This window comes from Hippocampus bargibanti, linkage group LG11 (genome assembly GCF_051943395.1).
Source record: "Hippocampus bargibanti isolate YZ-2025 linkage group LG11, ASM5194339v1, whole genome shotgun sequence".
Lineage (NCBI taxonomy): Eukaryota > Metazoa > Chordata > Actinopteri > Syngnathiformes > Syngnathidae > Hippocampus > Hippocampus bargibanti.
The window spans coordinates 9,759,104-9,782,500 of NC_142744.1; the positions used below are offsets into that span (position 1 = coordinate 9,759,104).

A 23,397-nucleotide genomic window follows, 5' to 3' on the forward strand; every position below is an offset into this window, starting at 1 on the left:
AGTAAATGCGGTGTCACCACCGAGACCCGAGTTGTTTGTTTTCCTTCGGGGCGACGAGAATGAGATTGTATGCAAGGCGGGGGTGTTGGCATGAACTGCAGCTGGCAGGAGAAGAATATTAGCCTTTGACTTCCCCGAATTGAACAAAGTTGAAAGGAGAGCTAGGAAGTGTGAATTTGCACATTTGAAAAACTGCTCACGTTGCACGAGTGGCTGACAAATGTTTGAAGAGTCGTCCTCGCCGCATGTTCAAGTACGCCAGTGAGTCACCGTAAACAATATGGAGGAGCCGTTTGGTGTCTTCATACTCGCTGACTCATCTGCCCGACTGGTGTCACGCGCTGCCTTTTTATGTTTTTAAGAGCCAGGCAGTGACTCGGTGGCCTTTTGCTGAAGGTGAAAACGGGAGTTGGCGTATGTACTGTACCGCCAGTGACCCTCTGTAGCGTTCCTCAGCTGTGGGAGGCATTTACAACGTCAGTGTTTGATGATGAAATGTTACCTCATTCATCCAAGTTGCAGTTCATTTTTTCGCTCGCTTTCCAGACACCTCCTTTAAAATGGATAAAAGATTGGATTGGCATTTATTAGTCTCACAGTGGAGAAATTTACATTTCACAGCAGCAAAGTGATGAAAGTAAGAGGAAAGGAAAGGAAGACGTAGAAAAACAAAATACAGGAGACAGCCACTCTTGCAGCGCCATCTTGAAGTCAAAGGGACAAAAAAAACTACATATATATAATAATAATATGACAAGACAAACACACATACACTCATTCACTCTTAAGCACTTTCAGCACCCTCTTTGTTGTATGAAGCAGTTCTAGATGAAAGATGTTTCGCCAGTGGATCAGGGACGTCATGGTGGAATGTGCACATCTGCTCCAAGCTAAATGTTTCAATCAAACACCAAGCTTCCATAGCATCTATTGGCAAAAGGAAATTGTCTCACATCTCCTGTCCCACGTAAATCCGCTTCAATTCCAAGCCGCAACAGTTCCATATTGTCGCACAACCTTCCCGCTGAACAAGGCGGGGCTGCGAAATTGCTGCCCATTATAGGCACGGAAAAGCACAATCGCCCCAGAGCTGTCCAGCGATGACTGTCAAATGGCAATGACATTCCTCCCAAATCAAAAACAGTGCTGGCATATTCGTGTTGCTGAAAAGGCGTAACCGAAACGTGGCCAAAAACGCTGAAAAAAAATGTACAACAGCTCAAAGTGACAAAAGAAAACACAAAAACAATTTAAAAAAAAAGCAAGGCTCATGAGAGCATTGCTGGCGGCTGCCTTCTCGCAGCAACTTCTCGTTCTAATTTGAATTTGACAACATCCAGTTTTGGGATCAAATATTAGATTGAGTCGATTTGACATGATCGTCAACATCCAATTCAGTACGCGGCACCGTTGCACACTTGTAATTCACACGGTTGTTTGACTTTCAAACCTCGCACGGCTTTCGCGGTCGGTGCTGTGATTTATCTGCTCGCGAATTGGACCCCACTCAACGCAGTTGATTAAAGCGGCCACCTCTGTGCCCCCCCTCCCCATGCCTGCGCCCGTTTGGTTGCACTGCCCCTCCTTCGCCTACCACTGCTTTCATCACAAGCCCTACGAAGTGGCTAATGAGCCTCCGCTGATGTGTGTGTGAATGAGAGAGTGACCCGAGAGTGCTTGGACATCGACCGAATGCGGCGTCGCCTCGCAGTCGTGTCGTTAGAAATGCTTGCCCGAGGCTGTATCGTTTTGGCTTTTAATACATTAACAGTGACGCGTTGCCGTGCCAGGGTTCCCAAAACCCCCCCGCTTGCTATCATGTTGTGTAAGTTACATAAATGTCATCAATGTTATTGGAAAAAAGGCTTTTAACATTTTGCTTAAATCAATGTTTTTCCCTATTCAAGTAGCCCCTAAAATCCTGCTAATTACGTTTTGGGAACAGATGGAAAGTCAGTAGAGCCTTTTTAAAGATTTTTTTCCAGACACCTCAGTTGGTAAACACTCTCTACGCAGTTGACAGTCTACTTCTAGTGCAATATTTATTTATTTATTTATTTATTAGTTTGATTGCTTATTTTATTTAATTGTTTTCGAAATTAAAAATCAGTAAATCAATATATCAATACATAGATAAAATAAATACATAAACACACAAATAAAAACCTTTATGTATGTATTTATTTGTTTATCTATTTATTTATTCATTTATCTCATCTCATCTCATTTTCCGTACCGCTTATTCCTCATTAGGGTCGCGGGGGTTGCTGGAGCCTATCTCAGCTGTCTTCGGGCACGAGGCCATTTATGTATTTATTTATTCATTTTATTATTTGGTTATTTATTTATTTGTTTTATTACTTATTTCTTTAATTTTGTATTAAATAATAAATTAAGTAATCAATATATATCAATAAATAGATAAAATAAATAAACACGCAAGCAAATTTATTTATTTATTCATTTATGTCAGTATGTATTTATGTATTTTATTATTTGGTTATTTATTTATTCATTTGTTTTATTACTTATTTATTTCACTATTTATTAAATAAGAAATATATAAATGTATAGATAAATAGAGAAAATAAATAAACATGCAAATACAATAAATACAATACAGTTATTTATGTATGTGTGTGGGTGCATGGGTGCATGTGTGCATGTGCGCATGCACGCGTTCGTTCATTCATTCATTCATTCATTCATCTATGTATTAATTCATTTATTTGGTTATTCATTATTTGGTTATTTTTAATTACTTATTTCATTAATTATTTATTAAATAATAAATACATTAATAAAATAACTAAATACAAACACAACTAAATAAAAACACAAATAAACAAATACACAGATAAGTAAATAAATACATACATACATACATACATACATACATACATACATACATACATACATTATTACATTATATATTTATGTGTTTATTTCAGCAATTGATTAATTATTTACTTGTGTTTTTTGTTGTTGTTGAGCAAGATGAATACCCACTCCTTATTTGTGTTTCCTTTATGTCAAAGTGCACGCAATCGTTAAAGTATTCGGCAACAGGATGGTATTACTGAATTCACCGTACGGTTACTGTCGACGTCTAAACACTGCGTCGAGATGCTTTTACGAGTTCTCGAAAACAGGAAGCGCAAATCGCATGTGACATGAAGACTTTCAGAAACAATTTCTGAATCCAATTATAAGTTTGTAGATTTTATTTCGTTTCTTCCCCAAGTCCCGATTTTGTTCTTCGTCCTACAAGGGCACTTCGGGCATCCGACATCCCAGGAAAGGAAGCACTTCAGGAGAAGGTGTCATTCTGCCGGGAGCTTTGTCACTTTTACACGTTTGAGTTACCGCCAACCCGCCTTTTGCCAAAGCCTTGACCCCCAAGTGAACTCCTCAAAACAGAAAATGGCCACGTGTCACCACCTCAGAGAGCCCGAAGTGTGGACAACAGACAAATGCGCCGGGATGGGGGACGCTCTGCTCAAAACCGACAGCAACATAATCGACGACCAACTGTTGCCGTTTCTGCGTCATCCAGTCCAAAAGTGATTTGAAAGTACCGTATTTTCTGGAATATACGACGCATCTTCAACGAATGACATACAGTGATACCTCGGCTTACGAACTTAATTGGTTCCCAGAAAGTGTGTATAGGGCGAAAAGTATGTCTGCCAAACATTTATTTCCCATAAAATACCATTAAAAATGACAATAATCCATTTCCTGGCCCCCCATAAAACATACTTTTCTACTAAATAAGCCTTAAAACTACATAAAATATACATTATTTTATGTATAATAAATGTGCTATTGTATTGTAATTAACAAAAATAAACTGTACTGTATAATGAAGTCGTTTTATTTACCTTTGTGCTTTCTCGGCGATAATACCCTCACACACTGTCCCCTGCTAGCTGTTTTTGTTAATCCAAATCAACAGAAGTTTTTCAACCTCTTCTATTGCCTGAGACCGTTGCTTAGACAACACAGAAACACCCTTAGCCACACGTAGCATTGGTCAACTTAGCATACTGGTACTGGGACGCTAAGTCACACAAACGTACACCTCGTTTGTGTTTTTCGATGATCTCCTTCTTCTGCTCGACCGTCATTTTCTTTTCTGTCCTCTTCGGCTTAACACTAGGCTGTGGTGGGGTCTTTTTCGGTTCCAAAAAAGGCAAAGTACTACATTCGATAACAAACCATGTCTACACTGAGTGCACTCAAAGAAAGTAGGTGTGAAAAACTAGTCCTCCAGCCACCGTGGCGCTGTTGGACTGTGTGGTTTGGTGTTCTTCCGCCGAAAACTAGTCTGCCAGCCATTATGGCGCTCCGTGTGTTTCCTGAAAACTGGTTTGTATGCCAAGAATATATTCTCGCAAATTTAATGTTTGTAAGGCGAAAAGTTCAGAAGCTAAAGCGTTCGTAAACTGAAGTTTCAGTGTATTTAAAAACCATACATCAGGTTCACCGCATATATTATAAGAGGCACCTTCAATGAATGACATACTTTAAAACGTTTTCCATACATAAAGCACAAAAATATTTTCTTTTAGGTCCGTCTTAAAGTGCAGAAAATACGGTCCCTATTTTCTTATGAAAAGATGTTTTTGCTGCCGTCTTGGAGATGGGCAGAATCAAACGAGCGGAATGACACAACTGAACTCCTCTTGCATTACAAGGCACTTTGCGTTGCATTTTTATGGATGAAAAGCTTGATACTCATGAAGTTTTATTGGAATAGAAGATACAGTAGCTAGGTGCTCACACAACCTTGGAGCCTCCCGGCCGCTTCTAATGCAAAAAGAGAAGTGCTGCCTCGATGTGGAAATGACGTTTTATGATGGATCATGATCCCAAAGTCTGACTATTACTGGCGCCCTCGATTGCTATTTCGATGCGTAGATATCCTTATCGACTTGCTTGGAAATTTTAATGAGATCTAAATTTTTTATGTACCTCCAAACGGCCGCCGCCATTAATGTCGTGATTGCGATTACGTGTGCTTTAAGGATGCTGTGACCAGAATAGCTTTAGCCGTAATGCGGCGGTCACGATGATAAACAAATCTTGGCCCGGTGTCATTTTGAACCTTTTGTCATCTTCACTTTTCGGATTTTGAGTTCAATTTTTTTTTCTACTGTGAAACAAATCATGTAAATACCACTGTGTCATAATATATGACGCCACGTGGTGCCTCAAGGCCAGATTTTGGTTCATCTGGCAATGCAAGTGCTTCACGTATACTTGAGTTCAGTTCAGTTCAATCTCCTCCTTGCGTCTGTGTCATTTTTAACGTGAAGTTCCTTGAGAATATTTTGTGTTAAGGTTAGAGCCCCAAGCCAACAATGTTACAACAACTTGTTCGCAAGGTTTGAATGTAGCCTCACTTCACCCTCTCGCCTGCTTCCATCTCTGCGAAAACAAACGGCTCAAACAGTTAACTCATTCATTGCCATTCGCAAATGTATTCGGGAATTGACGAGCATGACGTGGAGCGGCATTCCCGAATTTGTTCTGGTTTTGGTTTTTCCTTGCAGTGGGCGTTCAGATAAAGCGCTGGTCAGACCTCTGGCCATGTTTTTTCCTTTCCATGAGAGGTCAGCATTTGCCTTTTGTCCATGTTAGCGCTTTGTTCCAGCTTCAGCAGTTGTTAAAGCGCTATATCAACCAATATGTATGTATTGCATTGTATTTTGGACATTCACCCTCATTTCAAGCTCATATAACTCCAGACCGATATAATTTAGGAATTAACTCTTTTTTTTCTGATGAAAGAAGGTTTCTTACGCTGCATTAAATGTTTATGTAGTCTGTATGTCCTGGAATTTCAGTGACAATGACAATGTCACCCTCATATCAAGATGATAAAACTCCAAACCCATTTTTCCTTTTTTGAATGTTGCTGTGTTGATGACCATTTTGTGTTTGGAAGCCTTTTATTGAGCAAGTTGCTTATTCTGTAGCCACAAAGGGACATAAGTCTTCATGTGCCGGTCCCAAGCCCAGATAAATACAGAGGGTTGTGTCTGGAAGGGCATCTGACGTAAAAGCTTGGCCAAAACAAACACGCAGATCAAACCTCTGAGGATGGAGGACACTGATTGGCTTGAAGGGAAATGCCGAAAGGAAAAGAAGAAGAAGAAGTTAACTCCAGACCCATAAAATTTAGGAATTAACTATTTTTTCGATGAAAGAAGGTTTCTTACGCAGCATTGAATGTTTATGTATTCCTAAAACTCAATAATCTGTGGGTTCTAGAATTCGAGCGAGACAAAAACCCTGGCACTGGAGTGGACACATTTTTGCACATTGCCTGGCAGTGAATGAGTTAAATCGACGATCAATGTTCCAAAGCACTCACGGAGTCAACAATCTTTGTATGTGATGTTTTTTAACCAAATGACAACAAAACTAACCAAGGAACATACCCACCATCAACATATATTTATTGTATTTTGGACAGCCGCCCCCATTTCAAGCTCAGATAACTCCAGACCCATATGACTTCGGAATTAACTCTTTTTTTTGACAAAAGAAGAGAGTCTAAGGTTTCTAATGCTGAATTGAATATGTATGTAGTCAATATTCTGTGAAAATGTGAAAAGGACAAAAACCCTGGCACTAGAGTGGACACATTTTTGGACATTGCCTGGCAATGAATGAGTTAATGAACCATTGTGCAGTCAAATTAATGTGCATGTTTATCGATATCCCTACCTTTTTATGAATAGTTTATTTATGGAAAGCCATTTTATCCAATGCTATCTTTCAATGTCAGCGTGCGATATGACATCAACAGTTGGAAAATGCCACTTTTGCCATAACAGCTCACACTCAATTCTAAGAGCTGACCTTTTGGGACCTTCCAAAGTTTTATTTTTTTCCACATAGCATATTTACACATCCAAGCAACATTGTGATCCGGTTCCCGGGTGTGCAAACCCGTGAACGGCAAACGGTGAAATTGTGAAGCCGTCTGTGTCGACGCTTTGCCCTCGCTATGACCTGTAGTCTCCCGCTGGCCGCCGCGGGTCCCCCGACGGGAAGCCATAGTTCCATAAAAAGCTTCTATGAAGAGTGCATTTAGGAAAGCTCAAAAAAATAAGACGGCAGAAGAGATCCTGGCGCGCACCTTTGAAGAAAACATCAGCCGGCTTCTCGATGCCCGGCTCAACCTCTTGCACAAAGCCATCGCCGCAGATGAAAGGAAAAGATGCTTTGGAGGTGGTGCCTCGGCTTTATCCGGGCATCATGCATCAAGTAATTGAAAGGGGTGTGTGTGTGTGTATGTGTGGGGTGGGGTGGGGTGGGGTGTGAGTCAGTCTTGTAAAATTTGGATTGAATTGTATTTACCTTTATTAGTCTCGCAGTGGAGAAATTTACATTTCACAGCAGCAAAGTCGAGAAAGGAAGATGAAAGGAAAGAAAGAAGTAGAAAAATGAAATACAAAAGAAAGAATGGATGTTCTTATTGCATCGAAAGACGGCCATATATATATATATATATATATATATATATATATATATATATACAGTAAAGTGTCGTTATATCGATATTCAAGGGAGTCCGAAAAAATATCGATATAACCGGGACTATCGATATATCCGATCCTGCGCCGAACTGCATTAAACAAAAGCCGCCAAAAGAGGGCAGCCAAGCGCCATATAAGAAATGGAGCTGGCCATTAGCTCCCTTTTTTGTTCCCCCAATGTTGCCTCAAAATGGCACATATAATTCTTTAATGATTGTAAACATGTATGCTTTAATCTTCAGAACTACAGTGTATTTGAAACATATTCATAACTGGATGTGTAACAAGAATGCATATTATCCGAATCTGAAGCCATTGTTTGGATTCACAAGCAATGCAAGACGTGAAGTCATTTTTATTTGCATTTGAATAAAAAGTGACATCGGCTGTCCTTTAATACACAGTATGGAATGTTAATAATTTTCAAAATCATTGCGCTTCAGCAGACAAAACAAGAAACATTGTTGCAAAAAACGATTGCATTCATATACAGTACAGTGGGCATGTACATAACACAACAGGGAAACTGCAACGCTTACATCTTACTGTATTATGTATCCAATTTAAAAAAGTCATCAATCTTCTTCTGCTTCCCATTTTTACCTTTTAACACAAACACTTCAATCTCGTCTGCTACACACGAGCTAGCGTCTGAAAATGAAAATGGCTCTGCTACACGGGTGCTGGGCACGTAACCAAGTCACCTGACCAAGTCGACCAATGGCGCGACTGATGGCGTGACACGTAACCAAGACACATGACCAAGTTGACCAATGGCGCGACCGATGGCGTGTCACGTGACAAAGTCACACGGCCAAGTCGACCAATAGCGCGACCGATGGCGGCTCATGTGACCAAGTCGACCAATGGCGCGACCGATGGCGGCTCACGTAACAAGACACGTGACCAAGTTGACCAATGGCGCGATGGATATATCGATATAAACAACAAAAATGGCCGGCGGGGGATGAAAAGGAGCACCGTAATAACCGGATTCTCGTAATAACCGGGTATCGTACTAAACGGTACTAATTCTACATAAAAAGACTAGAAATGTGCAAGGGAAATGAAAATAGTATTGTAATAAGCGGTACTATCGATATAACCGATATCGATATAACGAGACTTTACTGTGTATATATATATATATATATATATATATATATATATATATATATATATATATATATATATATATATAGGCCAGTCGTTAGTCAGGAATGTAGGAACAATCAGTGGGGCCACAGGGAGGGGTCCCCTGCCCCCCCCCCCCAACCTGAGAGTAGGGACCTATCATAGCTGTGTCCGGCGCCACCATGTCTGGACATTAGGGATATATAAATGGGGCCGATACGACCAGTCAGACTTTAGTTCGCTGACGAAGTTTCTTGGATAGGAGGCGAAACGTCAGAAACCATCACTTTTGTACAGATGACGGCTGAAGAAACCTTCTCATCGATGGACCACTCCTGTACGACTGAGAGCTTACACAGACATATATATATATATATATATATATATATATATATATATATATATATATATATATATATATATATATATATATATATATATATATATATATACGGGCCAATTTTTTACATTTAAATAAATTAAAATTTAAATTTTGTAAAAAATATATATATATATATATATATATATATTAGAGAGAGAGTGGGAGAGAGATTTTTTCTTGCAAACAACAAATATTTTTTTAACAACAAACATAACTCTACTTACTCTCTGCTTTCTCTATTTTACAACAATTTCAATTACAATTTAAAGGACAACCAACACCATTTTTTTGTTTCCTAACTGACATCAGAAAAACATTCTATAGCATCTAAAATACCCAAAACACACAGTGTGATATTTTTAGTCAAATGAAAAACACCAATAAAAATGACTTAATGTGTCCTAAAACTACTTCAAAATAACCTCAGAAAGTTTCAGTTTCAGAAGGTCCAGCCCCTTTGTTTGTGATGTCACGCCAGTGCGCTGTGCCTTGCTCTAGAATCAAAACAATGGCTTCAGATTCGGAGAAGACGCTTTCTTCTTACTCATCCAGTTATGAATATGATTGAAATACATCTGAAGAGGAAAGCATAAATGTGTGCAATCGATTAAGGAAGTCCTTCCGTGTCATTTTGAGGCATCTGGACAGCAATGTAGCGTACAGGAAAATGCACAAGATGGCGCCTAGCTCCGTTGGAAATGGGCTGATTTGTCTGCTGGGAATTTGTGTCAGCTCGTATCAAATAGTAGTGTTGGTGCAACACACAACGATTCACCATCGTGTTATTTATGTGTTTTCCTTCTAATTTCGCCATCAACATGGATCAACACGAAGTTTTCAGACCAAACAAAGTACCCAAAATGCATTGTGTGGCGCTTTCTCGGTCAGGGACGTCCCAGACGTGACGTCACGGTAGGCATCGTCACCAACCCAAAAACAAGACTTCCTGAATATTCTGCGCGAGTCTTAAAACGTAAAATATAGCAATATGCGGTGGAATCTTTGTAAAATACGCTCATTAGAAGTCATTTGAAGTGGTTTTACAAATTATGGACACAACCTGTCCGCAGGCGTCGGTTGTCCTTTAAGTGCATGTAAAGAAATTTAAAAAATTGGCCCGTTTTCTACTTCACTTCAATGGACATTGTACCGCTCCTACACACACGCCTTGGCCACCTGGGGGCAGTATTGTACAGCCATACAGATATAATAATGATATACGTAATGACCAAGTCCGATTGTTGTCATCAGTCTTCTGAAAAGCTTGTAGATGAACGCAGAGCATGGGTGTGTGCATCATTGAGGATCTTTGTCAACTGTCAAAGTCAGCTTTCTTATCAAATATGCTAATGCTGCTATGATCAAGCCTTTTTTGGTGGCATTGATGCTTCTTTGTAACTAGCTTTTTGAATTTCACAGACACCCCCCTAAAGTGCCTTCAGTTACCTCCAGGGATGGTGAACACTTTGCTTCAAGGTTTACTGCACTGTGACACAGTTGCGACCCGTAAATTCATCCATGCTGTTTGCTAGTTTGACAGTAAACTCCAACTCGTTGTGCCATGAAACAGATTGATGCTAATTTCACTCATTCACTGCCATTCACGGATTTATTCAGGAATTGAAAATATGACATAGAGCGGCATTCATGAATTTGTTCGGGTTTTGTTTTTTTCTTGTTTGGGTGCTGATAAAGCACTGCCCATGGCGTCTGGCAATGTTTTCTTTCTTTTCCACAAAGGGGCAGCATTTCCCCTTTTTCCATATTATCTCTTTGTTCTAGCTTAAGATGTTTTAAAGCGCTATACAAACCAATATGTATGTATTGCATTGTATTTTGGACAACCAACTTCATTTCAAGCTCATATAACTCTAGACTCATATATTTAGGAATTAACTCTTTTTTTCTGATGAAGAAAGAGAGTCTAAGGTCTCTTACACTGCATTGAATGTTTTTGTAGTCCTAACTCAATATTTTGTGGGTCGTGCAATTTAAGTGACAATGACAAAAACCCTGGCACTGTAGTGGATACATTTTTGCAGATGTCTGGCAGTGAATGAGTTAATGAGTACTACAGCAATATCACACAAGGGATTTTGATGTTTTGGTGGTGGTAGAAATCTGCATTTAAAGAGGGATTACTGTGGATTCATGTTTCTATTCTTTTTTTGCTACACTTTGAATGGGTCGAACACTGTGCTGCCCGATAACGAGAATGTTTTTGTTTACCTCCCCACCGGACACATTTTGACTCCAACCTCGGACTGTGAATTGTTGTTGTTGTCATCCTGTGAACATTTTCATCGTAATCCCGCTCATTCAGTAGCATCATCCGCTCTTCTCTTCTCCCCCTCCTTCCTCGCTTGCCAGCGGATGAAACGGAACGCGGTTTCTCATTATCAGCCGTGACTCCTCCCTCTTTGACCGCCGCCGTCCCTCCTCTGCCCTCCCCGATGTGCGTAAAGAGCTCGGCGGTAGTGTGCATTAATCCCGGATTGCGCTGCCCTGCTGTCTGCATCCCGTCATTGCTGAGCGAGCATGGCACGGCTCCGGGACCCCTTCACTCGCCCTGGAGACGCCGAGTGAGTCTCCCCCAGACAGTCGGGAAGACGCATGACTGCCACAACTCTCTCATAAAATTGAGCAAAAGGTTGACAGAAGAGATTAGAAAGGGGGACTGGGGAGAGACGGAACCATGCCGGCCGGCTCATCGCGACTGAGGGCGCCAGTGTGAAAGAAGAAAGAGGCGACCTCGGGGTCACACTTTGCCATCTTGCTCCTCTCTCGCACGTGGGGGAGTAAAGTTTTTCCACTTCTCCGTTTATCTACCTTTGGCACGAGTGTGGTCACCCGTGCGCGCTTGTGTGTGTATGCGCCTGTCATGGAGTCTCCTACCAAAGAGATTGAGGAGTTTGAAAGCACAGCCCTCCAGTACCTACAGCCGGAACAAATTGAGAAGATTTGGCTCAGGCTCAGAGGACTGTGAGTACAACCACTTTTCACTCTTGTTCAACAAGTGTGCGTGTGAACGTGTGCCAGTTGTGCGTGAATCATACTAGACGGAGCTCACGAATCGTAATAAACAATTGTGATGAACAATAGGGTGCGTTTAGGTACCGCGGATAGGTTATGCGTGTCGGGACTTTCGATAAAAGCTCGGAAATGTTGTGTTTTTGTGATGTGATGCTTAAACTTGCAGGAGGTTGAGCGAACACACCCTGAATGACATTGAAATCCTCTGTTCTATTCGATGCGCTCCTCATTCCACCTTTGAAGCAATTTTCACCAAAGTCCTTTGAGAAAAGGAAAAAAAATATTGGCGCACAAAAGTCAAGGAGTAATTTTTTTGAGGCGTCAGTAATGCCGAATGTTGCAATTCAAGTCACAAATGCTTCCTGGGCTGAGGCTTTCGGCAAAATTAGCATATTCCCACCGCCGTGTTATGGGTGCCATTTTTTCGTATGCGACACAATCACAGGACGCATCGTATTACGGCATGGCTGTATAGTAAAATTATTACAGCAGTATGCACGCATGCTAGCATGTGATTTTTTTTTTTTTAAACTCATTCACTGCCAGACATGCAAAAATGTGTTCACTCCAGTGTCAGGGTTTTTGTCATTATCACTCAAATTCCAGGACCCACAGAATATGGAGTTTAAGGATTACATAAACATTCAATGCACCGTAAGAAACCTTAGACTCTATTTGATCATCAGAAAAAAAGAGTTAATTCCTAAATTATATGCCTCTGGAGTTATTTATATGAGCTTGAAATTGGGGTGGCTGTCCAAAAGGCAATGCAATACCTACATATTGGTTTATATAGCACTTTAACAACAGTTGAAGCTGGAACAAAGCGCTCACATGGCAAAAAGGAAAATGCTGCCCCCTTTGTGGAAGGGAAAAACATTGCCACAGGACATGGCCAGCGCTTTATCTGCACCCAAAAGAGAAAAAACAAAAGCAGAACAAATTCGGGAATGGCACTCTTCGTCATATTTTCAATTCTGAATAAATTCGTGAATGGCAGTGAATGAGTTAAAAAGACAGTGGCACCAAAACTGGGCTCAGTTGTACTTTATTGAAGTATTTCACAGTCTCATAAAAATACAGAAAATTAGATGCGTGACTGCAGTAATTTCTGCTAAGGTGACACTTTTCGTGTTCCTGGGGTTGGATGAACCGCACACGCAAAAGGTCACATGTAGCATCTTGCGATTTTTCAACTTCAAATCCCGTTTTTTCCCCTTTCTTCGATTCCCTCACGGATAACCGTTATCGTAAGTGCCAAATTATTTCCATCTTAGTACCTTTACCACAAAATGGCAGCCTTTTAAAAGGCATTGTGACCAGGCGCTCATGAAGGTCCGCTTTCCCGCTGAGCAGGATCGGTATCGTCAGCCGCTCTCCTGTTGCGCAACGATGACGCAGGAAGTATGAGTGACTGCCTGCTCGGTTCGGCCTCTTCTCTTATTTTTTTGCCATTTTCTCTTTGGATGAAACATAAAAGAGAAGACCTCAGAGCGTTGACATTTTGACAAGATATTTCAAACCCAACCAATCAACACCTTTCCCGGCTCCCCGGAACTCGCCACCGTTCTCCCCGTCCAAGATGAAGTGGCAATTAGCTTTTAATGCCCCAGGAATTGTCGCCATTGCGACCCAGCGACGGGGAATGTTGAGCTTTTGTCATGCTACTGTGGCCTTGCCCTCTAGGGTTATCGCACCATCGTGAATGTTGGTTGCTGATGTGACTTTATTGCCATTTTGTGGTCAATTTTTCCCTTGCGGCGACCATTAGCATCCGCTACCACGTTGCCATTATGTCTGCGTCCTAAATTTACCATTCCAACTCTCTGCCCTCTCCAGATATTTGATACTGGATGGTCGGCCCTTTTGATCACCCGCATGGGCCCTTTGAAATTTTCCGGAGGCGCGTCAGACATCACAAAAGTATTATGTCTGATGTAAAGGTGCTCCAGATGTTGACAAGGTGTCAGTGAACTCAACGCACATGTGGATAGCAGTGTTGAAACCACATCAACCAAGTAAAGAGTCTAGAACAAGACCACGACTGAGAGAAACAGCCTGACAATTTGCTATTTTTGGTGATACGGTTGATCTTAATATAGCCCGGTTCCCCAAATATTTGAGTCTGACACAAGAACGAGTAAAATGATCATTCGAGGAAAAGGTTTCTTCAGCCATCATCTGTATTTCTTTGAAAGTGTCGGACATTTCGCTCCTCATCCGAAAAGCTTCGTCAGTGCACGTAAGTTGTGCTGGTAACCCCGCCCCTATATCCCTAATGGACTGAGGGCGCTGTGCCAGACCTATGATCTGATTGGTCCCTGTGCCCATCTCCTGCTCTGATAGCCAATCTGTTTACGTCTATTGTTCTATCCCTGACGCTGGTTTGACCTTATTAGCATGACTAAGCCTATGTGGTATGGGCCTAAGGAGCCTGTTGTCAGCACGATCTAAATTAAACCTTAAACCACCATGGCGATTTAGTGAAGGGTTTTACTGTTTTCCAAAAATATGCTTATTTTACTCCTCTTCCAAACCATCTATTTTCTTTTGCTAAGATTTTACCCTCACTGTCATCAAATGAGTGGTTGCTAGCTTTTAGATGCATCTGTACTGCAGATTGCGGTCCACTAGCATTGTCCCTGCGATGTTGATAGTCTTTCTTTTTGAACATCCGAAGCTCTTCGGATGAGGAACGAAACGTCCGACACCTTTGTCGATGGCCCACTTCTGAGAGCCTACACAGACGAACAACTGGTCATTGATTTAGAGCCCAAAGTGGTCTTAAAGAAAACACAAGTACCCTCAAAAGTATCTTTTTGTCAAAATACCCCAAGAATTAATTAATGTGCACATTTTTTTAAAACTCCAAGACTCAACTGAGCTATTTTATTTTGAGTTATCAATCCTATCTTCACGCTTTTAAAACTCTCCCATTAAGTCCTACCTTACGCCGCCCCCTCAACTGTGGGGCCGGTGCCAAGTACCGCTTTCATGACAAGTACGACCAAGGGCAGAGCGATGGGGTTACGACAATTTATTACTCCAAATGCGTTCTCAGCTGTAGAGGAACTGCTTGATCACCAAGCGGCTGTATCACCAGTACGTTCCGTCCCTTGTCTGGATGCAGCGGACACATTCCCAAATACAAATATTTGAAGCGAGCGTTCAAATATGTGCAAGATTCTCACACAGGCGTTGCTTATGGACATAAATTACCGCCTGAAACTTGTACGCAGACTCACTGACGTCACGCACTACCTCACCATGCCCCGCCTCTTACAGGCACACTGACACTCAAGTACTTGGAGTACAGTGATACCTCGGTGTACGAACCCCTTGGCTTACGAACTTTTCGGTTTACGAACGTTAAATTTATGAAAATTTTACCTTGGCATACGAACTTTTTGGTACACGGAGCTGCCTCAATGAGTGATGTGTATTTCGCGAACGAGCCCGTTCTAGCAACAAAATGGCAGCCGACTGTTTTTGTCCTCTATTCCCCGCCCCCAGTCTTTGGTTAAAGCCACGTGATTGGTCAAGAATGCAGCAGTGTGGGGGGAGGGGTTAAACATTAAAGAGACAGGCAGACGACAGTGAGAGAGTTTCAACTTTGGTAGTTCAAAGGCAGAGTGTAGACTGCAAGGTTAAAACATCCCATCAATCAGGCTCCACAAACAACCCGCACAAGCCATATGTACACTTGATGCAAAAAGCTATCAACCCAGCTAAACAGAACACAATTGATGAGGTTATCGCAAAGAAAGCATCTCCAAGGGATCATTCCCCAAGATGGTGAAAGAAAAAGGTTACGTTCCTCAAGTGTTTAATGCTGATATAACTGGCCACTACAATCCGTCAAGCCATCAACGACCATCAGACAGGTAAATAAACCCACTTTATTATACAGTCCAGTTTATTTATTTAATTATAATACCATATCACATTTATTAATCATAATATAAGGTATACTTTGTGTAGTTTTAAGGCTTAGAAAATTAAAAAGTAGAAAATTAGGTTTTATGGGGACCTGGGAACGGATTATTCTCATTTTAATGGTTTCCTATGGGAAATTAATTTTTGGGATACCCACTTTTCGCCTTACACACTCTGTCTGGGAACCAATTAAGTTCGTAAGCCAAGGTATCACTGTATTTGTTTTAAGGTCCGATGTATTTGTTCTTACATCAAACATTAAAATTGTTTTGTTTTGGTTAAAATGTGAATTTAAAGAAGTTACAATTCAACTTCGGTTACGTTATTTTCCGGACTTTAAGGCACACCTAAACGTCTTCATTTTCATCAAAGAATAACCCTGTGCCTAATAATCCAGTGCACCTTATGTGTGAAGTAATATTGAGAAATAGTCTCGTAATGACAGTAATATCAGTTAGCCACCCACGACATTTTCCCCGTAGAAGTAATGGACGGTCCTTGCTGGGATATATATTTTTTTTCAATAATTTCTTAAAATTCGTTTTTTTCTTGATTTCGCCATAATTTTCCATTTTTTGCACAATGATTAGTTAGAAATGTCAAATTTGCCGTTTTTTTCTTCTTTTTTTTGTATTTAGTGTCTCAAGAATAAAAATGTTTATTTATATAAATTTTAATGTGCAAATATTCAATGAAAACCACCCAGGAACATAAAAGTTTCAAACAAGGAAGATGACAATATTTGAAAATTCTATTTGTTATTGAATTTTTATCAACTCTGATAAAACCCTTGAATATTTGTGTGTTCATAAAAATGGAGAAAACACCACACATTATACAATTCTGCAATTTCTATTTTCGTATTTGAAATCAAAAAAGGAAGATGGTGGCAAAATGTGACCGTTTGGTTAACATTCCCTTTAACGTAGCACCGTCTTATAATGGATACATAACGTAACACCAGCCTCTATTGAAGCGCCTTATAATGTGGTGTGCCTTCTATCCTGAAAACCATTTGAAACAGTTTTCATTCATTGAAGATGTGCTTTATAATCCAGTGCGTCTTCAATATGGAAAAAGTTTGAAAATACACTATTCAATGAAGGTGCGCCTTATCGTGCAGAAAATACGGTAATTGCTCCAGCCCCACTATGTATCAAGAATTCTCACCAATGACGTGTGGATATCCTCCACCACTCCAAAAAAAATGACTGTTCACTGTGCCAGCAATTTGAAAGGTCAATTTCACTTCATACATCTCTTTTAAAACCAATCTCAACATGAGTGTCGCTCTTCTATCGCGTCTTGACATCGACGCTCTGACATTTACTGTTCGCGCCGTAAGCTGCCATACGAAAACGTGATTGGCATGCCTGTCATAACATCAAGTATCCCAGAGGTCGGACCAATCACCCGTAGACGGCGTGCGTGTTGTCTTTGGACACTTCTTGTCCTTTTTTCCATGGGCCATTACAGCATCCCCTAAAGAGCGTGTTTTACTACCCCAGCATACCTTCCCCCATGATTGTCAAATCTTATGCTTTTGCATTGTTTCCGATGGATTCCCATCTGTGAATTAATTGAGACGCCTGCCACCGACCGACCTCGCTGTCGCCTCCCCTGATTAAAGAAAATCAATTGATTATTTAATCACTTCATCCAGAGTTCATCGCGGAAGGCTTTCTTAACTCATTCACTGCCAGACGATGTGCAAAAATATGTCCACTCCAGTGTCAGGGTTTTTGTCATTTTCACTGAAGTTGCAGGATCCACAGAATATTGAGTTTTAGCACTACATAACCATTCAATGCAGCATAGGAAACCTTAGACTCTCTTCTTTCATCAGAAAAAAAAGTTCGTTCATAAGTTATATGGGTCTGGAGTTATCTGAGCTTGAAATGGGGGCGGCTGTTGAAAAGGGAAATGCAATACATACATCTTGGTTTAAATAGCACTTTAACAACAGCTGAAGCTGTAACAAAGTGCTAGTATGGACGAAAGAGAAATGCTGCCCCCTCGTGGAAGGGAAAAAACATTGCCAGAGGTCTGGCCAGCGCTTGATCGGCAATTCCCGCCAGAAAAACCAAAACCTGAACAAATTCGGGAATGGCACTGAACATCATATTTTAACTTCCCGAATAAATTCTGGAATGGCAGTGAATGAGTTAAAAATAAATAATTGGATTGGATTGCATTGGATTTGCCTTTATTAGTCTCGCAGTGGAGAAATTTACATTTCACAGCAGCAAAGTTATGAAAGAAATGAAAGTAGAAAAGCAAATAAATAAATAATAATAATAATAATAATAATAATAATAAGAAGAAGAAGAAACCTTAGACTCTCTTCTTTCATCAGAAACAAAAAAAAAGTTCCTAAGTTATATCGGTCTGGAGTTATCTGCATTCAAAGTGGGGGCAACTGTACAAAAAGTAAATGATGCCTTCTCGTGGGAGGGAAAACATTGCCAGAGGTCTGCCCAGTGCTTTATTGGCACGCCCAGCAAGAAAAAACAAAACCCGAACAAATTCGGGAATGGCGGTGCACGTCATGCTTTTCAATTCCTGAATAAATTCAGGAATGGCAGTGAATGAGTTAAAATCGAGGCGACTTTTGCTCAAGGTGGAAGACCACCGGATGACAGCATCAAATCATAATTTACAAACATTGCCCCCCCCCAAAAAAAAAAAATATAAAATAAAATAAAAGCAAAACTCACTCGTGACTGAAGATCAAACGTGTAAGTCAAGTCATTGGTGGGATTTCAACCCACATTTTTCAACTTGGATGAAGCTCAACCTTGAAGGATTGAGAAACAAATCACAAAGTGTTGTGAATTGTGCCCGACCGGCATTTCAATTCAAACCCACGTACCTTTTTTAAGCCTGAAGTGGGGACCACCACGCCTCCTTTGCACTCGCCGATGACAAGTGCCTTAAGTGTGTGTATGTATTCGGCTTTTAGAGGCATTGCTGTAGCCACCTGGCGAAGGCGTGGGTGTTTATTTCGGGCCAAATGTTAGCGATCGTAGTTATGTGCGTGTGTATGCGTGTGTGGGCTCCCCCGTTGTACGAAAGTAGGCAAGATGTCAAAAGGGTGGAGTGGATGCGTGCACATGTTTGCGTGAGCGAATGCTCATGATTTATTCATGCCATTCTCCTAAATTATCTGCCTAAGTAATTGCGCCGTTGTTGGGTTTACTGCGTCGACTTGACGAGCTGATGCTATTCCACCGATACGATAAATGACTCTCAATAAACGTCACGCCGAATTGCTTTTGCGTTATTTGCATCAAATCCTGTTGATTATCACATATATATTTTTTTAATTTGCCTTAAATAGAAGTATATTTCACTCAATCTAAATCTAATTTGATGTTTATATCTCTGGCAGGCGGAAGTACAAGAAGACATCCCAGAGGTAAGACTTGGCGACGGAACACTGGGAATACCATCATCGCTTTCCAGATGATTTGCCCTCCATCGCTTTTGAAAGTTACGACTCTAGATCCAATGGTACTGGTTCTCCGGGCCTGTCCTGGGGGACATCTGGGAGGCTACCTCCCTCTTGGTGGATGAATCCTAAAGCAGATAATCCAGCCGCCTCACCTTGGTCATTGCATTGCTGTTACCTGAGTCAAATTTACCTGCTCAAACTTGTATGAATGCAGACTCATTTTTTCTTAACATTACCCCCCCTCCTTCCCCAAACCTCCTACAACCCCTTGTGATGGACGGCTCCTTCTTTGGGCAGACATTCAAGTGACCATATTTATCTGTTAGTCGCGGTACAACCTCACCCATCCGTGACAAATAACTCTCATGCCACATTATGGGGGGGGGGGTTGTGCTCTATTAACAAGACTTAAAGGACAACTGACACCATTTTTTTGTTTCCTAACTGACATCAGAAAAGCGTTTTATAGCATCTCCTCCTCTTCTTTTCCTTTCGGCTTTGACCTTCAAGGGGTCGCCACAGCAAATCAGTGTCCTCCATCTTTAGAGGTTTGATCCGCATGTTTGTTTTGGCCAAGCTTTTACGTCGGATGCCCTTCCTGACACAACCCTCTGTATTTATGCCGGCTTGGGACCGGCACAAGAAGACATATTTCCCTTTGTGGCTACAAAACAAGCAACTCGCTCAGTAAAAGGCTGCCAAACACAAAATGGTCATCGGCACAGCAACATTCAAAAAAGCAAAAACTATACTCACCATTTGATGACAATGCTCTGATCTAAAATACCCAAAACACGCAGGCTGATATTTTTAGTCAAATACGAAACACCAATAAAAATTACTTAAAGTGTGCCCAAAACCCCAAAAATGACCTCAGAAATGGCAAGTTTCAGAAGGTCCCGCCCCCTTGTTCATGACGTCATGCCAGGACGTCTTTGCCCTGCTCTCGAATCAAAACAATAGCTTCAGATTCAGAGAAGATGCTTTCTTGTTCCTCATCCAGTTATGAGTATGATTCAAATAGTTCTGAAGAGGAAAGCATACATGTTTGCATCTGATTAAAGAAGTCCTTCTGTCTTTAGTCTGTCCTTCTTTTATTTATTGATGACAAACATGCCATCTTCTTTTCCTTTCAGCGTTTCCCTTCAGCGAATCAGTGTCCTCCATCTTCAGAGGATTGATTCACATGTTTGTTTTGGCCAAGCTTTTACGTCAAATGCCCTTCCTGACACAACCCTCTGTATTTATCCGGGCTTGGGACCGGCACAAGAAGACTTATGTCCCTTTGTGGCTACAGAACAAGCAACGTTATGAACTTAATAAAGATGAAGATGTACTTACTCCAAATCGTAGCCTGAGCCCAATATGCTAATCGCTAACTCCAAACTTCAGCGCTTACAGTTGTGTCTTGTTACTTCGTCTTGTTAGTCTTTTATAATCAGGAGATAGATTTTTAAAATGTATATGCAGTCTTCCTTTGACCGTACTACAAATAGCCTCTTGGCTAACGCTGAAGCTAAATTATTAGATAGTGCTGTTAAAACAGAAGTGACTCTTACTTTGACACATCGAGTAGGAAGTCACTGAGCTCAGTCTGTTTGGTGAGACCTCAGCACACCTGTACTTGATGACATATGTATCGCATACCAATTTATATCGTCCATAGACGGATATTGCGTTGTTGTTTTGCTCCCGTTACAAATTGAATCTGCTACCGTCCGCCATCTGTGAAGTGCGTTGGCACAAAACGCATTAAGCGAGTCAACAGGACATCGCAAGCAGCCCATAAAACTGGCTGCAAAACAAAACGAGCTTTGCCAAGCGGGGAACCACTTAGATTTCAAGACGAGCCGAGGGATCGCCCGCCCCGTTCAGAGTAATTGAGCGACGCGGTGCTGGTCGGCGCGGTCTGTGGTCTCACTCTCTCTCTTGGTGGCGGGAGGGGAGGGCGGTAGAGTTCCTGTGTGGAGGAGCGGAGTGATTGACAGCTCCGCATGTGTCCGTGTAATTACGGCCGGGCTAATTGGCAGAGAGGAACACTGGGACATTGTCATTAGTGACACACCAGGAAAGCTTCTCATGCAGATGTAGAAAGAGAAAGAGAGGAGAAGAGAAAGTGAAAGAGAGCGAGAGAGAGAGAGAGAGAGAGAGAGAGAGAGAGAGAGAGAGAGAGAGAGAGAAGAGAGCACATTCTTGAAACGATGGAAAGAAAGAGATGATGACTTGTGCGGGGTTCTACGTGGGTTGGGCGTTGGTGGAAGAGAAACTGTTTATTGGTTGCTATATTGGATCTCGTGGTCACTGTTGTTGTCAGATGCATTTATTATTCCGCCGTTTTAAAAGCCAATAGTAATTTGTGCAATGGCGGTTGAGTGTATATTTTCATTTTTTGTAATTCAACTTTTTATCGATTTTCCTGAAGCAGTTAGAAAAAAAGGAAACCATGGTCAAGTACATTGAACATAATCTGTTCCGGACATCAAAACAGAACATACATCATATAACTTCTTCTTTTCCTTTCTGTCTTTTCCTTCAAGGGGTCGCCACAGCGAATCAGTGCCCCCCATCTCACATCATACCATCTTGATTAAAAAGTGTCCACTCCAGTGCGAGGGGTTTTGTCATTGTCACTCCAATTCTAGGACCCACAGAATATTGAGTTTTAGGACTACATAAACATTCAATGCAGCGTAAGAAACCTTAGACTCTTGTCTTTCATTAAAAAAGAGTTAATTCCTAAATTATCTGAGTCTGGAGTTATCTGAACTTGAAATGAGGGTGGCTGTCCAAAATACAATGCAATACATACATATTGGTTTATTTAGCGCAGGGGTGCAAAAGTCATTTTTTGCCGCGGGCCACATTGTAGTTATGGTTTCCTCTCGAGGGCCGTTATGAATTTGGGGAACCCATTAGAATGTTTAAATCCCTTCAAATATTACATATAGAGCACACAGCAAATTAATGAATAACTCGTTTTCAAATCTGAAGTCAAGAATAATGACTTTTATTGTGGTTGACATCCAAAAATATGAAATTTTGGCTCAGATTTTAGCAATCATCATGGAATTTAACAAGTTTGATTTGCTTTCGCGGGCCGAAAAAAATGATGTGGCGGGCCGGATTTGGCCCGCGGGCCTTGACTTTGACACCAGTGATTTAGCGCTTTCACAGCTGAAACTGGAACATAGTGCTAACATGGATAAAATAGGAAATGCTGCCCCCTTGCGTAAGGGAAAAAAAACATGGCCAGAGGTCTGACTAGCGTTTTATCGGCACCCAAGCAGGGAAAAAAATCTGAACTGCCTATCCAAACTGCCAATCATTAATTTATTCGGGAATTGCAATATGACGTAGAGTGCCATTCCGGAATTTTTTCGGGTTTTGTTTTTCATGCTTGGGTGCTGGTGCTGGCCATGGCCTCTGGCAATGTTTATTTTCCACAAAAGGGCAGCATTTCCCTTTTTTTCCATGTTAGTGCTTTGTTCCAGCTTCAGCTGTTAAAGCGCTATATAAACCAATATCTATGTATTGCATTGTACAGTAAAGTCTCGTTATATCGATATCGGATATATCGATAGTCCCGGTTATATCGATACTATTTCTATGCACGCACGGAGAAAATTACATGCAAACAGGGTCGAATATATCGATAGTCCCGGTTATATCGATATTTTTTCGGACTCCCTTGAATATCGATATAACGAGACTTTACTGTATTTTGGACAGCAGACCTCATTTCAAGCGCATATTACTCTCGACTCATATTGTTTAGGAATTAACTGTTTTTTTTCTGATCAAAGAATAGAGTGAAAGGTTTCGAACACTGTATTGAATGTTGATGTGGTCCTAAAACTCAATATTCTGTGGTTTCTGGAATTCAAGTGACAATGACAAAAAATGGT

The 23,397-nt window shown here is 41.1% G+C and overlaps 1 protein-coding gene across 3 annotated transcripts in view; it reads left to right on the plus strand.

Annotated features, from left to right (window-relative positions):
• pde1cb (phosphodiesterase 1C, calmodulin-dependent b) overlaps window positions 1-23,397 on the plus strand; it is a 99,876-nt gene that overhangs the window by 28,928 nt on the left and 47,551 nt on the right. Inside the window, exons 1-2 of one of the 3 annotated variants that reach the window (XM_089008310.1) lie at window positions 11,524-12,051; window positions 19,430-19,456. The exons of 1 other annotated variant lie outside the window; for it this stretch is intronic. In XM_089008310.1, coding sequence (XP_088864436.1) covers window positions 11,951-12,051; window positions 19,430-19,456 — 128 coding nt within the window. In that variant the 5' untranslated portion in view covers window positions 11,524-11,950. Of the gene's footprint in view, window positions 1-11,523; window positions 12,052-19,429; window positions 19,457-23,397 lie in introns of those variants that run through there. One more of the 3 variants, XM_089008308.1, reaches the window with a different exon arrangement.